General features: G+C 40.0%; 1 protein-coding gene across 1 annotated transcript; it reads left to right on the top strand.

Moving 5' to 3' along the window:
- Window positions 1–8441: 8441 nt before the first annotated feature.
- On the top strand, window positions 8442–17955 carry LOC309488898 (piggyBac transposable element-derived protein 4-like; the record flags this gene model as incomplete). Its single annotated transcript, XM_082157316.1, has 4 exons — window positions 8442–8477; window positions 15661–15810; window positions 16126–17310; window positions 17919–17955. Exons 2-4 carry the CDS (start codon window positions 15668–15670, stop codon window positions 17953–17955), a joined length of 1365 nt encoding a protein of 454 aa, XP_082013442.1. The 5' UTR covers window positions 8442–8477; window positions 15661–15667.
- Between the last annotated feature and the right edge of the window lie 788 nt (window positions 17956–18743).

Here is an 18743-nt window from a genome sequence, read left to right as displayed (position 1 = left end):
CCGCCATTTTGAATGTATGATGCAATATCTCTAAACAACAAAGAGATACAAAGACAATAATTAAATGGAATCGCAGACAACCCTTTGGGGGTTCACACTTGGTGGTTGGGACATGGTACTACAACTTAAATGGTTCAAAATGGCTTCCAAATATCTGTTCACTGTAGTGGACGCCATGCATGAAAGGGTTAATAATCCATTCGAGCAAACAATCCAAAAGGCAGGTGAGCAAACACAATATAACATTAACGTGACCAGACAAATGAAAATGCAAACACAGCAACTTAAATAGTAAGGCAAAACGAAGGTAATTAATGACACACAGCTGAACAGAATGACTAATCATATCAGTAACCATAGTAACTCAAGAGTGGTGGGAAACTAGAACAAAGGAAACATGTGACTAAAGATAAACAAACGAAAAGTCCATGAAAATTAATTTAACAGAACATAACTGTGACAGTATGCCCCCTCCCGGAAGGAGCGACCTTGTGCCGTATCAGAAGAGAAGAAGGAGGGAGGGTGGGGGTTTAGGAGGTGGACGAGGAGCAGGCGAAGGGCTGCAGAGTGGAGCAATAATGGTGACTTGGCTGACGACATTCGGGGGACGACTGACTGAGGTGAAGCCACTGAAAGTGCAGCCCTAAGCGCAGTTGGAAGGCAGATGGAGTGATGGGACGCTGTTGACCTGGGTGGCCACAACAGCGTGGTAGCGACAACTCCCTGAGATGGAACTGGGGATCCGGGGGGCTGAGGTTGAGCTAGAGAGCGGAGGTGGAGCCCAAGGGAGAGCCAGTCCATAGCGAAGGCGTGGCGATGTCCGACCCTGGTGGAGCAGGCAGTCCGAGGGATCCCAGCGAGGCCGAATGGCCAATGGTCCACACTGGAGTCGAGGGAGGAAGTAGCGCAGGCGTAGGAGTCAGGACAACGGGTCAAGGAGGGACAGAGCACTCTGTGGCTCGAGGCGGTGCCACGGGGTCATCACGCCCAGGAGGAACTGGCTCCCAGCAGGTCCGCGGTGTAACCACGCCACTGAGAGGAGGTAGAGGTGACACTGTAGGTACACGGGGCAACTTTTTGAGCGATGTTGCTGTCAACTTACTTGCCCACGACAGGAAAGTGCCCTAGCAACATCGCTCAGCAACATTGTTCAAAAAGCTGCCCTGTGTATCATCACCTTGAGGGACCGATGGGGGACGATGATGACTGGGTGGCAGGAATGGCTGAGGACTGAGTAGGAGAATGGAGAACAGCACAAAAACCAACCAAAAACAGAGCATTCCTGATAGCAGTCTGAAGAGGAGGTGGGAGAGGGAGGCTGGATGGGATTAGCCGGACAGAAGAAGACAAAACACATTCTGGCAAGATCAAGGGACACAAGGAATTCATATCTCCACACTTACATGAACTGTCTATTAGGTCCACCCGGTGCTCACTTTCAGTGACTGGAGGTTTGGGCGGGGCTCACTTCCATACCCTCAAACTCCACGAGGACTCCCACGGCAATGGCCGGTGACGCTAACACACACCCCTGGTCAGACTCACTAAGGTGCTTCGACTCCGGGGCGATGGTGGGCGCTGTCCTCCCTTCCTTGAGAGTAGGCTCACACGTCGCGGCAGGTGGAAGCTTCCAGTCGATTGGGGGTGGTGACGGGCTGGGCTCTGGTTCAGGCTGTAGCTGAGGTGTGGATCGGGAGTAGACACTCTCCAGACACCTGATGATGGCCTCCCTCCACATAAGTCCTTTGGTGTCTGGAAGGTCTACTGGCTGGTAGTAGTTTGCCCTGATCCAATATAGTGATTTGAGGGTTTCAGATGATAGATAGATAGATAGATAGATAGATAGATAGATAGATAGATAGATAGATAGATAGATAGACTCATTGGTTGACCTCTAATTTTTATATACTTTAGAAAGTGGCTCCTAAAATATCAAGCAGCAAAACATCTCCTTCCATATTTTCTGATCTGTTAAACGATCCTCCAGTGTGCCTAGTAAAAATGTCATCCCGTCCCAATCTATCCCACAAAGTCTGTGCACCTCAAAAATGTCTAAATGTTCCTTGAAACACACAGACTCAGACCAGACACTCAGTTGCCATTGCATCACACTGTCTGAAAGCACCCATCTCAGGCTATTTTTTACTGCTAACCATTTAATGAAGCTGCCGCGGCTCACATTTACACACAAACACACAGTGATAAACGCACACACGCTTAGGGCAAGAAACTGCACTCAGCACTGTTGAATTAACCTTCAGACTTTAGCTGCCTTGCATCTGTTCTATCCCACTGCACTGAACAACAGTCTTCTAGACCGCTAAGAGCACACTTTAATGTGAAATTATAATTAAAGAACTGAATCTATTATAACAGAACTTTTTATAATACTTCTAAAATCTAGGGATGATTATAGGTTTTTAAGAGTATATTTGATATACACAGACTACCAAATAATCATAGATCATGTATGAGTTAGAACTGCAGTATTTTTGCTGTTCCATTTTAGATGGAAGCAGTAGGTACAACAGAACACATAAGACCAGATTAAGTTTATTTTGAGTAAAAAAAAAATGAAAGAAGAGAACAAAATAATAATAATACATCCTAATATATCAAATATAATATAATAAATCCTTGTCTAACTACCTTACCTGCCCACCTGAAGAGTGTGCTTGCTTGCCCTCAATGGACAGACTTTCAGTTTCAAACAGACTCTCTGACTGACTGACTCATTCACATTCAGTTGCAGCTTGAACATACACCTCTTCAAATACTCTTGCCCTTTACCAGCACTCTTCTTACTCACCTGTAATATTTAAGCTGTACTTATCTTCAAAACTTCATTTTTGTTTATAATCCAAAGCCTATTTAGAGTACTTGACTCCTGCAATAGTATCTGCTATTTGTATTTTGAGTTAAGTACTTTTCACAGTATGATCTTTCTGCCTACAGATATAGTTTTGTGGTGTAGGACATTAGCACCCAAAACACACCATATACTGGTCACTAGCAATGCTGCTTCTGGTAACTGAAAGTTACAAAAGTCTCGGGTTACGAATTTCACCATGATTCCCTGAGAAGGGGAACGAGACGCTTTGGGGAGCGCCTCCAGCGTGACCGGTGTCTGAAGCACGTGTCTAAATGCAACAATAACATTGGGTGGTGAGAGCCTATGACATCACTACCTGTGTGGCCTAGAGTATAAAACGGCACCTGTTGTAGACGTGAACAACTTCTTTTGTCGAACGAACGAAGCATGGCAACGGTTCTCAGGGAACTGAGATGTTTCCTTTCGAATGGGAACTCGCACTGCATCCTAGGATGCTTTGGGGAAAAAATACCCACTCTGCTTTGCTGCAGGAATGAATGCCGTAACCGCTGAAATAAAGTCAATGACTCCATGGAACTAGATCAGGAGTCACCATTTCCAGTCCTAGATGGTCCCCAAAGCTCAGGGCCTGGTATTCTTCCGAATACCTTCAATGGAACATGGCAAAGGATAAGGAATATCCTTTGAAGGGATCCATTTTCAAGAAAATATATCTTGTTTTTAAAATGTTTAGATATTGTAGCCTACTGAAAAACAAGAAAAAAAAAATAGAAATACTAAAGTGTGGGTCTTTTGCAGCGCTGACATCTTCGGAATACCAATGGCTTCTAACTTTGGTTAATTTATGGGGGAAAGAACGAGAGAGAATGTAAATGATCTAGATTGAGTTAATATGATAAAATAAGGTGGTGGTATGACATAAATGTAGAGTAATTTATGAAGAGATATAATAATACATTAGAATATAATGAGATAAAGCGAGACTAATTTGCACTCACAAGTCAAATTGATAAAGCTATATGACACCTAATGGATAACACCACACCACCCCATGCTATCCTGCTACAACTGAAAATGCAGTCACTGTAAAGTAAGATACCACAGCCTCTATTTAGCACAGCGTTATATGTGATAATGGACAGAGTATGTGTGATTTAAGTGCGTTTGATAGGTGACAGATAGCAGGTGTCAGCCAGTTGTGGCACCACATCTCAAAAGTGAACTTGTAGGTTTCAAACTGACAGAAAGGTACACACCTGCGAAAGCTTACAGAGCTTTCGGTCACAGCTGAGAACGCTATAGAAATGGTTCAAATGGGTTAGTTTATAGAATCACTGCTACGAATATACTTCTTTTTACTCGTTTACATCTGGTATTAGCAGGCGTTTCAAATTATCTCACTGCTTTTTTTCAGAATTCGTTGAGACAAACCCCCACCCTCCTCCTATTTCGGCACTTTCGTTGGAGTGCCAATGAATCAATACTTTTAAATGAACAGACTAATGTTTATGTGACTTTTTTTAAATGAACAGTCTCATGTTTATGTGGCTTACCAGTGAGTGGGAAAGAAAGGAAGCAAATTAAAAGGATAAGGAAAGCAGCTGTGATTTCCACTGTAATCAATGTATGTGGTAAAATGCAGCAAAGATAAAATTGCTTGTTTTGGTGTTCTTTCTTAAAGGGTTAGTTCACCCAAAAATGAAAATTATGTCAGTAATTACTCACCCTCATGTTGTTCCAACCCCGTAAGACCTTCGTTCATCTTCGGAACACAAATTAAGATATTTTTGATGAAATCTGAGAGCTGGCTCACTCCTCCACAGGCTTATGGACACTATAACTTGCTGGCCCAGAAAATGCATTAAAGACATCGTTAATATAGTCCAAGTGACTACAGTGGCTCAATCTTAAGTTTATAAAGCGACGAGAATACTTTTTGTGCGCAAAAACAAACAAAAATAACGACTTTATTCCACTTTTCATTTCCTTCTCTCTGAGCCTCGAGTCTTTTCACGTAGTGTAATAGCGTAACGCGTCTGTGTTGCACGTCACCACGTATCACACATGACTAGCGTCTGCCAATAGTGGAATAAAGTCGTTATTTTTGTTTGTTTTTGCGCACAAAAAGTATTCTCGTCGCTTTATAAACTTAAGATTGAGCCACTGGAGTCACTTGGACTATATTAACGATGTCTTTAACGCATTTTCTGGGCCAGCAAGTTATAGTGTCCATAAGCCTGTGGAGGAGTGAGACAGCTCTCAGATTTCATCAAAAATATCTTAATTTGTGTTCCGAAGATGAACGAAAATCTTACGGGGTTGGAACAACATGAGGGTGAGTAATTACTGACAGAATTTTCATTTTTGGGTGAACTAACCCTTTAAATAATGTTCACATGTTAGTGACTGGTCGGCGAGTAGGTGGTGCTTCTGGGCGTTTACACTACAACTGTGATGTGGTTACCTTCATGCGTGGTTTCAATGAATAGATGAAGTCTGAAGTAGCATGCATGCTGCAGCACCAAATGAGCCAATAAGCATTTCCCAATGGGTTATTGAACCAAAGAACCGGTTATAAATTAACTATTAAAAAAATAACAGAATGAGCTGGTTCTAAGTGTTGAATTTTTCAGAGCATAACCTCAACATGACCAAAAAGCTTTGTTCATTTCAGAAATATTCTTTGGTAAACAGGGTTCTTCCAAGAAACCTATTTTAATCTCTTTATTTTAACCATCAAACATCTTTAGGGTATAGTTAATTTGAGCTATGGTTACTCATCAAAACAGTGTGGGATTGTGATTCATGATATACGTGAAGAAGACAAACAATAGGCCCACGTGAAGAAGCTTCAAGCTTCTCGTGGACTCAATTGCTCTCAAAATACCAGGATTTGGGAGGGTAATAGCAATGCAGCATGTATCCACTTTCTCCTTGTGTGCTGGAAGGAAACAGTGTTAAACCTAATATCACCTCAAGTAAAAATAGACACTGTCTTCTAGTTCCTGACTCGCATGTATGCCCCTGAATGAAACCATGTGATGCGGCTCTTCTCCCCCATCTCCCTTTATTCCCCTCTCTCCTCCCTTTTATTTTCTCTCTACACAATATAAACAATTCTAAGAAACGTACAATCCACTGCAGGCTTTTTCTAACACCCAGCTCAGAAATATCCCAGGCTCATTTTACATTAAGAGCGAGAGACATAACGTTGTGCTTGTTTCACTCATATTCACTCGTTTAGGTAATTGTTTTCTTCATGTTCCCCTGGGGAAAGAATCTGTTCTTTAATCATGTTGCTTCTCTTCAGCGCTCTGACCATCCATGTCCAAGAGAAATCCCTCCAGGCTCTTTCTGTCATCATAATCTTGCTTAACGTGGATGTTTTTTCCTGGTTGCTGGTCTCATGCGATTTGCCATGTTCTGGTGTTTTACACTTTTGGGGTTCTTTGCAGACATATGAAGGTCTGTATTGCATTACACTCTAAATAAAGGTTCCAAAAAGATGTTTCTGTAATGCCACAGAAGATGCATTTTGGTTTCCCCAAGAACATTTCAGTGAATAATTTTTTTTTTATCCTTTGTGTAAAGAACATTTGAATAATCTGAAGAACCTTTTTCCACTATAAAGAACCTTTTGTGTAGTGGAAAATGTTAATGGATGTTAAAGGTTCTTTGTGGAACCATTGGTGTCAAAAATAACCTTTATTTTTAAGAGTGTGTTGCATAACTCTTCAGTCTTGCTTCCTTCACCTTTTGCAATGAAATCAAGCTGTGCTAAATAAGAATTTTAATTTATACCATTATACTGCTTCATTTTAATCTATCAGTGTCATTCTTGTAAAATGTATTGAGAGCATTTGTGGAACCAACGGTTTGTGTTACTTGAATATTGCAGTAGGAGTGCCCCTTGATGATTGGACCATAGTGTCATGTGACCCCTTACATCAGCACATTTCAGCTGCCCTGAACAGAAACGGTGAACTAATCAAAGTCTCGCCCTTGTGAGTAAAATAGAGCACATGTTTTACGATCATTAATTATGAAAGACTAAGAGTAAGCAATGGAGATGCTGGCATAGGAAATTTACATGGAAATCAATGCTGTGAGGTTTAAGGGCAGGGAGATCCAAGAGAGTGTTTGGGCTAAATTTACGTTGTGCACAAACACTCAAACGCACATCATAGTTATGTAACCAAAGGAGATAGACCGCTTTTAGAAAACAGTGTTTCATACATCACTGGGTCGGAGACATTTTCAGTGACTCGCTCTCTTTTTCTCTGAGTCACATAGTGCTTCTTGTTGTAATATTTGGTTATGACTGTCATAACTCATCTTTTGAAAGAGAAAAAAGTGATCCACATAGTGTCCATGAACAATGCACTCTCATACACCAAATCCATGTCCAGAGCTCTCCAGCGGGTAAAAACAGCCAGAGGTATAATATTTTATTATGCATTTATATATTTTGTATCCTGGCTGCTCTTTTCAGTGTAATAAAAGTTAATTAGGATCTTATTTTGTAATGTTCTACAGAATAGTGAAAGTCAGCAGTTTTGGAATGAAATGAGTGTGTATATTGATAGATTTTTCCTTTTTGCCTGAACTATGCCTTTAAGTTGTGAACAAAATCATTCTTTTGTACCAACACTTTTCAATGAATTGGTTGATCCAGTTCACAAAATCAATCTGAATGATTTGTGTAATCTGAATCTTGAGTTCAGCTCACTGGCTCAATAGGGTACAAGTCATATGGGCAACTTTTATGACACTTATATTACTTTTGAGTATTTTTTTGAAGCTTAAAAGCTGCATTAAAAAGAGCAACCAGTATAACCACAACTACTTCTTTTGTGTTCTACAGATGATATAAACTCATACAGAGGTTGGAATGACATTAGGGCGAGTTAATGCAGATTTCTTTTGATATGTTGAATTCATCCTTGCAGAGGTCATTTTTGATGCGCATGTTACCAGAGCTCCATACCTTTATTGATCCTAGAAGTGGAGCTTAAAAAAATGATCACAGTCCTACTAACTTCAATACTTCCTCAAACCAATAGCAGAAATAATGTACTGTCCTCAACAAAACTTCACGCTGACTTCTCCTTCGATCTCTGTAACAACACTGCATACAAAATCAATGAAGCATAGTCGATCTTCTCTCTCTCTTTCTCTGTTTCTGCTTCAATTTCCAGGGATGAGTTGTGTTGTGCACAGATGGAAAGATTGTAGAGGGGGAGCTTAATTCAATATTTCATGATGGATGGTTGAAGGGGGACATGGGTTGCATGTGTTGTGCCATACCACTAATTTGTGCATATCTGCATGTGTATGTGGTTTATATTTCACTAGTCAGACGTGTGATCTATAATGAGGCTTTGCCAACATTAATTCTATTATCTTGTCTTATATATTAGGTACACAACTGCATGTTTTAGTCGCACCTGCAATGTTTGTGAATTCCACGCTCCCATGCTTCTTTCTCTGTGAAGAGAAGTAATTGCTGAAGCTTTGTGTAGGGCCAGGACTCAGTGCTGTCAGTAATAATCTTTTATTTAGGGCCCTGCTTGCAAATGAAGAAGTGCTATTCCACCCCTCACACAGACGCTGCCCTCCTTCCCTGCCTCTCATATCTATACAGGTAGGTGAATAAAGGCTAATAACGTTAAAGAGCTGTTAGTGAACTTAAGCTGAAAAAGGTGACAGGAGATCAAACAACTAATAACAGCCCAAACCTCAGGAGGTACACCTTGTAATAAAAGTTTGCATGTACTTTAATGTGATTGGATGAATGGTAATTACAAGATTTATGCATTCAGGTCTAATTACAGAAGAGAGAGAAGAGGCTTAAACTTTTAAACCTGCTCCATTTGACCATGAGAGGAAAGCCCTGAGGTACGAATGAGAGGCCAGAAAGTGTATCTTAAAAGCTTTCTTATACATATAAATGTAATTAAAAAAGACTGAAGATAATGAAACAAGTAAATAAATAATGTTTAACCATGTTATGTATTATATTTTGCAAATTTAGTGTTAAAACATTCTATTGGTCATTGCGTTAAAATACTATTTTACAAAATAATTTGGATGCCTTGTGACCAATGTCTCAGTTTTAACATGAACTAGTTAGTTATCAGACAGTCAGGATAAGGCTTTACTGCCATCTATTGGTTGTAGAGTGCTGTTAAACCCAAAGGGGCGGTTTCCCGGGCAGAGATTAAATGGATAGTTCACCCAAAAATGAAAATTAGCCCATGATTTATTCATCCTCAAGTCATCCTAGCTGTATATGACATTTTTCTTTCAGACGAATACAATCGGAGTAATTTTAAAAAATGTCCTGGCTCTTCCAAGCTTTAAAATGGCAGTTTCGGTTTGGAAGTCCATAAAAGTGCATCTAGCCATCATAAAAAGTTATCCAGGCGCTTCCGGGGGGTATGTAAAGGCCTTCTGAAACGATGAGTTTGTGTAAGAAAAATATTCATTTTTAACACGTTACAAAGTAAAATTCTAAACATTTTAGTACAATAATAGTACATTAATTTCACACATGTCTAGTACAATTATGTGGTTTTGTTTTATTAATACAGTATGGGTATGCCCCATGATATGCCCCATAGGTAGGGTACATTGTAACATGACCGTATGACAGCTTAAAATGCTATCTGATCTAATCAAACAAACATACAAGACAAACAACAATATTTTCTCAATAAAATACAATTATTAACTTTTTCATATAAAAAAAAAAAGCCATTTTTTAATAATTAAATATAACCTCATTTTTGAGTTTTGACTACGAACACAGGAAAACACAGCTATACAACATAGTTCAAAACAAAATTAGCAATTTCTGAGAATTGACTCTGTCTTTATTCACCTTTTTCTCATGTTTTCTCAATAGAATTCAAAAAAGTATAGAGTATAGGGCAGCAGTGGCTCAGTGGTTCGTATAGGTTGTCTACAAACCGGAAGGTTGGTGGTTCAATCCCTGGTTCCACCTGACCAAGTGTTGAGGTGTCCATGAGCAAGACACCTAACCCCAGCTGCTCCCGACGAGCTGCATGGCGGGTCAGTGTGTGAATGTGAGGCAATATGTAAAGAGCTTTGGTGGCCATGTGTCTGTTGAAAGCGCTATATAAATGCAGTCCAATTACCATTAGTAATTTCTGAGCATTGACTCTCAATCTTCGTTTTCTCAATAGAATTCAAAAAAGTATAGAATAGAATAGCATATTTCTAGGGGTGCATTGTAACGCAGTGTGACAACATGCCCCACTTGCACAACTGGGATTTAAACCTTGCTAGTGTCTTCAGCTAGTTTGCGAAGCATTAAAAAACTATATCAACCATTAAATAACATGAAAAATTAACTTAAGAAATCTACTTTTGCTATGGTTTAATAAATGTCTATGATTATCTTCCAATTTTTTTTAAAAATTTGGCGCAATTTTTTCTCTATATAGTGTTGATATGGCAACTAGTAAATACACCAAGTTCCGTCATGCTAGCATGTGTGGAAGTATTTAAAACAAGTGTTACAACTAGCCCCGCGTTACGTTGTGCCCCGCTCTCCCCCTATACTGCAAGTGCAAAAATAATATATAAATAGTAAACTATAAGTATAATGTTATGTTCACTTAAAGAAAACTTACAAGTATTCTTGCAGTGTAAACTACTAAACTAGTAGTTTACTGAGAGTACACTTTCAGTGTGTACTTTCATAAACTAAAAAATTTACTACTTCTACTAAAATAGTAAACTACTGTAAGGCTGCAAGCTTACGCTGCTATTTTGAACCAATAATCGGAACAAAAGGCAGTTGAAGGATAACGTATGATTCAAATATTTATCTGACTCCAATATAATTAATCTGACTCCATTAAAGTTGTTGTTATTCTTTAACCTCTTATTCTTTAAAGGTAAAAAGGTCTTTCTTAGAACTGATAGGAAAACGTAGGATTTAAACTGAACGTTTAGATACCGAAAGTTAGAATCACTTTAGCTTTCAACATAATCAGTGATAAAAGGAAAGATTCTCAAAGCCTTTAAAGCAGGCAAAGTAATTTATTAAGTTACATGTTTAAATATACAGACAGTAGAATGGAACAACATACTGTATAGAATCTTAGTTGTAACAAATAATGCACTGTCGTGCAGAAGAGGCTGTAAAAGCCTTTCTTGTAGTATGAGTTTACGCACCGGTGTGCGGGAGTGGCAGGGTTAAAGCCTTTTACCTTTCCTTCTTATAACCTGAGCAAAGCATTGTTAAACACGAGTGGAATACCAACCAACCACCAAAACCAACTGACAGGAAACCAAAAGATGAGGCAAATGGGCGGAGATCTAGAGGGGGAGAAGAACATTAACATATCCTCCTCAATGTACAGTATGTTTAAGTAATAGTACCTAGATTGTACATTAGGATACTTTAATATCTCTATTCAATTCACAACCATTCATTTCAGTTTATAAGCTGTCAGATGAGACCAAACATGGCATAGTTACATATTAGAACACACTAATAAATAAACAGTATATAGTTGAAAGCATATGTCCTGTGAAGCAAATGGTACAGATGTGTCATAGAGGTGCAAACGCCTCTGTCTCTCCCGACAGAACCATCCTGTGCCTGGAGTGTCCCAACAGTCCTCAATCAGCATATTGATGAAATCCCTGCACTAGATCGCCATTAGCATACTGGGATGATGAAGGCCATTGTGCCATGTTTAATTCACATACCTTTAAAAGGCTTTATAAAGTACTAGGGCAGTGAAGAGTTCTGCCCATATTTGCTCAGCCCTACACTACTAGTATACTTATAAGTTCACTTGTAGTACAGATGCATTACAAATGAGAAAACTAGTTGTGTACTTAAAGTTTACTATTCTTACACTTATAGTACACTTAAACGTAAACTTTTATATACTAAAAGTAGGCCAATTTAGTCCAAAGCAGTATTGAAATACAAGTTTACTACAAGTACACATTGATATTAGTATACTTACTACATAAAGTATACTTAGATATATACTTGAATATTACTTAAGTATACTTAATAAAACTTGAAGTATACTTCTTTTTCGTAAGGGTACTTGTGCCTAAATCGCAACTTACGCAACTTGTGACGTCGGAAGTAACGTAGTGCGTCATGGCATAGCGTAAATATCAGCAGTATGTTGCATTATTTGCATAAGTTGCGCTTTAGACTTAAGTGGAATAAGTATGTTCGTTTGGCCGGAAGCCATTTTTTTTTTTACTTTATAAAGTTTTACATAGCCTATGGATATCTTTCTCAAACGCATCGCTTCAGAAGGCCTTTATTAACCCCCCGGAGCACTTTTATGGACTTCAAAACAGCAATTCACTGCCATTATAAAGCTTGGAAGAGCCAGGACATTTTTTTAATATAACTCCGATTGTATTCGTCTGAAAGAAGAATGTCATATACACCTAGGATGACTTGAGGGTGAGTAAATCGTGGGCTAATTTTAATTTTTGGGTGAACTATCTCTTTAAGCCTGTCATATGGTACCGCCCAAAATTGCATACTTTTACAAATGTGTAATTATCTTAAAAACTATTAATGATAGAGAGGTGCGGTCTTTTTTGCCGTCTTCCTCAGATTCCGCTGAAAACAGTAGGCTTATTTGAGATGAGCAAAATCTGCTCAGAACCGATCACCGGTGATCAGCGCGAGATGCATGCCGGTTAGAAATGTGTCCAAGTGCGGTCCGCCTTGCTCTGATGTAATGCTGACGTATGTCAAAAAACTCTCGCGAGCGCAAGGCGGACGTGTCGAATTCTGCAGTCTAGCGCAGTTGCTCTCCACCGACTGCGCTGATCAAAAGCACGATGGGAAACGACAGCTTAATGCTCATTGGTTTAAACAACCGTGATGTATTCTCTTTTAAAATGTTTGATTTTAAAACTCTGATATCATGTTTTATGTGTATACGTTAAGTGTGAATATTCCCAAACTATCTGATCTGTGCGATCTCTATAGGTTATGCAATGTAATTTTTATGAAAAAATAAATCAAAATAAAACACATATGTCTGTATTAAAGAAAAAAATTATTGATAAACATGTATTTGGAATGGAATTAAATAAGTACTTTGGTTGTCTTGTTCATTATATTTATTTTCATATAAAAGCAACAGAACTTTAAATTACATCCAGTTTATACTGTGCACGAGCGTGAATCCCGCGATATCCATCTTTGATCTCGCATGTGTCAGATCCACTCTATGGCAGCCACCTACTCTCGCATACATTCCAGGCGAGGTAAGGCGCATCTTCTCAAACAATAAGCCTGGTATCCAGTTTGTATACACATTCCTTGTTGCGTAATACCACTGCGCAAAAAGGCCAATGAAATCGATGTTGTTAGGCAGATTCCACTCGCAACGACCAATGGAAAAATTGCCACTGGGAGGAATATTTTTTTACCCAATGAGAGGAAGTTTACCATGACGTATTCTAGCTAATCAGAGGACTCTGTAGCCTTGCAAGGGGTGGTACCATAGTAAGGGACAGCTATGTACAAACAGCGTCGAGTGGAGGAGGAGACAGAGAGCGAACAGAGCGGAGTAGAGTCCGGGATCGTTTCGTCACGTCGCAATGCATTGTAGTAGGCAGTAGGTAATTAAAATTGTAACGTTGGTCATTTGATAATATTAGGTTTAATGTAGGTTATTTTAAGGAAAATGGTTCAGTATTGCTGTATTGTGAACTATAAGTTAGATTCTGTATTGTCTATAGCCGGGGTTTTCAAAGTGGGGGAAGCAAAGCAAGTAAAAAAAAAAAAAAAACTTAAAAAAATGTACAAATATTTATATTATTATGAGTATTGTTATGAAATAGCATTATAATAATTTGTTGCATAGCCTATCTGAACATTATACTTTTAATGCTAATCTTTTAGAGATGCACTGATTGATTGCCTGGTGACCGGAATACGCTCTATGCACGAACGCTGCTGACGTATTTCCGGTAGAATCTCAGTCAGCGTCTTTACTTCCGCATAGCGCGTTCTTTAGCGAAGTGTACTAGCGGCAAAACTTTAATACAATTCATTTTCTCAGAAACGGAGACAACGATTTTAGAAACCGATTCGCTAGTTGGATTATGCATGAATATAAGAGAATACTCACCCTCAAAGTTGTCGATGTAACTCGAAATATATAATTTAAAGCCCTTCTCTTTCTTACTCTTAGGTGTGACCACTAACTGCCTCACAATATTGTTAACATCATTCACGTTAACCGCTGGAAGTTCTTGTAAACAGCGAGTGTAATTTGCCATAATCTCCACCGAATCCAAAAACGGCGTGCACCTGAGACCTGCAGTGACGGATTAATTGACAGCTGCTGTCAGACTCTAAAATGGAGAGTGATGTGCCGGCGTGTTTGTCGACCCCAGAGGATTAACTTTAGCCTAACCATAAATTGTGATTATATATTCGTTTGGCACTGCATCGCTTTTAAGCGCGAGCTGTGTGGAGAAGCCCGTTTCCACCTCTATTGCGTTGGAGAAGCAGTTTGTTACTCCTGAAGTGTAACAAACCCCCATAGTCAAGCTTCACAAGTGTGTGTGTGTCACCACCATAGACTGTAAAAAAAGATGAACGACGCCCCTTCGCTCTCTTCCATTGATGAGAACTGAAGCCGCCAGAGTCCCGATATGGCGCTGACATATTGGAACTTGAGTCTGCGCAGTAGCGATTTCGGGACCAGACCTGCGCAGTAGTGAGCAGGAAGTAAAGCCGTGAAATCAACGCTCCGCCCTCACTCTCGCAGAATGCACTCAGGGAGAGTGGATTCTGCACACTTTTTAAAAAATTGATTGCAGTACGACAAGAGGCTTGTTAAAATAAAGTAAACACAATCTCCTCAGTCCTCCGAAGATCCCGAAAAAATGTCCGTTGGTGCTTCAGTGACTACTTCGCTCAGAGAACCTGTCAATCACAGCTGTCAATCATGACGTTACACCACCGCATCACGTAACTAACTAAAAACCAACTTATTTTTGAAACAGACACTTGAACTTACATCAGCGTGATAAAAACGACAGCAAATGAAAGAAACCACCTTTGGAAAAAAGATATTTGAAGTGTAATTTAATTGTTTAGTTGGTCTCACGTCCCGTTGAATAACACGGGGAGGCGGGGCTTATGACCTATACTAGGACCAGTCACCGGGGGGCGATCGAGACGTTTTGGCTTCACTTTTCAGGGCTTGTGCGGCACGCTTGGTCACCACAGATGCTTGGTTAATGTTAACGTTACCTTAGTGCGAACGATTGTTTTCTCTGCGTTTACTTTGTAGATCTGCAGATCTTGCACCCATCCATTTGTGAACTGCAGGTGAGCCTCCAGTGACTTGAAGTTTTTAAATTGATTGGAGGTGTAAGCGCTCACTCCACAGACCAGGTAGGAGAAAATATCAGGGAAACTGAGGCTTGGTAAACTTTCATAATTATTACACCATACTCTATGTTCATAGGGATCGATTCCGCCTATATTCTCAATTTTTTTTAAGTAGCGTTGTTTGGCTTCATTATTAAGTTCGTCTGTATACGGTATAGGCAACTTTTTTTTTGTCACGGTCCATAACTCTTTCTCGATGCCGGTGGAGACCGGCCGGCTACGCTATTATCTTATTCCAAACCGGCCTTTGCATTGCCTCTAAAATGGTCGCCGTTACCCACAATGCACCGTTCCATAACGTCTATGCCCGAGCTCTATTACAGAGCGCATAGATATCTATATGATAGAGAGACAGAATAACTTCATAAACAGCATTATTATTGTGTTGTTTTAGGACTTTTATGATGGCAAGCAGTAAAAGATTTATGGCAGAACAAGCTCTGGAACAATTACTGGAAAGTGACGAGGAGAAATCCGGAGCAGACAGCTTTTTCACAGATGACGAAATATTTTACCAGGATGGGGAAGATCCTTTTGAGGACTGGTATGTAACTTAAAATAACCTCTTTATCATTATAATTTATTGTCTCATAGATCCTGAGTATGTGTATGTATTGGATTTTTAGTCAGAGAGAGATTGAGACATGAAATGTTTGTTTTAGTGTACTATACTCCCCCTTCCCTGTAAGCTCAGTTCAAGAGTGGTGTGAAATTTGTTTCAATAGACTGACTTACCACCTCCCCCTTCACTGTAAGCTCAGGTCAAGAGAGGTGAAATGTGTTCTACATTGGATTTTGACACAAAAAGAAGCTTCCAGTTTCATTGTGTAATTGCTCTCTCCTTTTACATTTATTTCAGTAATGATAATGACCCAAGCACGTCATCTACACCGGCAACAGCACCTCAGCTTCGACCGAGGAGAGAAACTCCAACACGCAGACAATCTACACAGAGTGTTCAGAGGCCCACACTGAGCCGCTCAAGGTCACGCTCCCCACACCGTACAACACCTGAACAACACTGGAAAACCGAAAGCGATCCAGATGTGGCACCCATTCTCCCCAGGTTTACCCCTGCCAGGCCCCCAGGAGTGCAACTCGATAAATCCAAAGTGTACAGTCCACTTGAATTGTTCCAGCATTTTTTCAGCAATAATGTCATCAGACAATTATGCAGTAACACAAATAAGCAAGCTACAAAGAGGATAGCACAAGGACTTCAATTCAAATGGACTGATGTCACCCCCACAGACTTCCTAAAATATCTTGCACTTGTTATTTTCATGGGACTGCTAAAACTTGGATCAGTGAAAGCTTACTGGAGGCAAAAAAACATTTTTTCAGTGCCATTTCCAAAGAAAGTGATGCCAAGGGACAGGTGGCTCTTCATTTCCTCAAATGTGCACATGAGCGATCCGGCTGAGGACGTTGTGAATGACAGCAAAAAGGGCACATCAGACCATGACCCACTGTTTCGCCTCAAGCCTCTGATGACAGAAATCAAGGCAGCATGCAAGTCCTTTTACCAGCCCCAAAAAAATCTGGCAATAGATGAGAGGATGGTGGCAACAAAAGCCAAAACAGGAATGACACAGTACATAAAGGACAAACCGACTAAGTGGGGATTCAAACTGTTCATCTTGGCCGACTCTTCAAATGGATACACGTCTAGCTTTACCGTGTACACGGGGAAGGCAAAGTTCCCCACTGGCTTTGGACTTTCCTATGACGCAGTTGTGGGCCTCCTGGACAAACCATATTTGGGAAGTGGTTATCACATTTATTGTGATAACTTTTATACAAGCCCTCAGCTATTCAAACACCTGTCGTCTCTGCACTTTAGGGCCTGCGGTACATATAGAGAGGGAAGGAAGGAACTCCATAAATCCACTGTGAATGCCCTCTCCAAAAATTCCCAAAGAGGCACAATCAGATGGATCAGATATGGTGACTTGCTCCTTGTCAAGTGGATGGACACAAGAGAGGTGTCCATCTGCTCGACCAAGGGCGAAATTGTCAATCACACATTGGGGGGGACAGCTGTGTACTTGGTACCTCTAGGGGGGTCCGGGGGCATGCTCCCCCGCAAGAAAATTTTGTACATTTTAAAGGTAAATTCATTAATCTGGTGCACTTTGAGTCACCCGAATCCACTGTTAAAAATAAATAATCCACCCGCAAACCGCCCGAACCTATGATATTCTCTGATTTAGATATCTGCATCTGATCATCACATTACAATTATTCAAATTCTTAGTGTTAAGCATGATAATATGGTAACATATCACACTGACATGCTGATTTAAAATGAACATTTATTTAAAATAAAAGTTCTTCTTTTGGCAAAATTATATTTCCTTAATAGCCTAAACAGAGGCTTTACTCCCTTCAAACTTCAAATGGTCAATTTTTCATTACATTACTGTTTGAAAACACTCAGAATAGTTTTTTGTACCTTTATAAAGGGCATTTTCCCCCCTAATTTTATTAACTGTATGCTCCATCTTTCATTTCAAATTCTTAAATTTGATAAATATATCCAATTAAAATAATAAGACACTAGGCTGTTACCAATCAAATTAAATAATTTACATTGAAAAATTATAACTGTATTAAATTAGATTATTTTTAATATTTTTATAACCGCAACAGAACCATCACGGTGGGGAAAGTGTATCTGACCATGTGACTGTCTGTCCGAGTTTTGTCGAGAGCCGGAGGCGGCACGAAATTTGACGGAGGCAGCCGCCTTATAATTCTTTATGCAGGAAAAACTCTGGCAATACCCATAAATGGAAACATAAATTTACAACTGTACTTCGGTTTCTCTGCGAGGACACCGCCGTCACCTGCCATATGAAATTTCACCATGTGAGACGACACCGCCGTCACCTGCTCTGTCAGATTTCGCGCTCCTAACTCTTCTTCTGTTTGGTTTTTCCTAACTCACTGACGGTGCACGAGCTACTAAAGGTATAGGGAAAACATGACATGGATTTCAGGAGAAATAGGTTTTGTTATTGTATAGTGTAAGGCCAGTCGAATGGATTTGGGAAATGGACCGGCCGGGATTTTATATTTTCGGAGCTGGAAAGAAAGACATATTTGCAATCACATCGATATTGCCCGCATAATCATACAGTATGATCAAATATTGGGGGGGACAAATTGTCCTTCTTTGAATATTGGGGGGGACGTGTCCCCCTGTCCCCCCATAGAATTACGCCTATGTGCTCGACCATCCATCAAGTCTACACATCTGAGAAGGTCACGAGAAGGCAAAAGAAGAGAGATGGAACCTGGGAGAATGTGAGCATTCCAGTTCCCACTCCAGTTCTGGAATACAACAAATACATGGGGGGTGTGGACTTGTCCGATCAGCTCATCCAGTACACCTCTGCTCACCACAAAGCACACATAGATGGTATAAGACTATGTTCTTACACTTTGTGGACATAGCCACATGCAACAGCTACA

Source organism: Leuciscus leuciscus, assembly GCF_965113295.1.
Source record: "Leuciscus leuciscus genome assembly, chromosome: 24".
NCBI classification, from domain to species: Eukaryota; Metazoa; Chordata; class Actinopteri; order Cypriniformes; family Leuciscidae; genus Leuciscus; species Leuciscus leuciscus.
The sequence above is the reverse complement of the archived record's forward strand: the minus strand, read 5'-3'. Positions and strand labels throughout refer to the sequence as shown.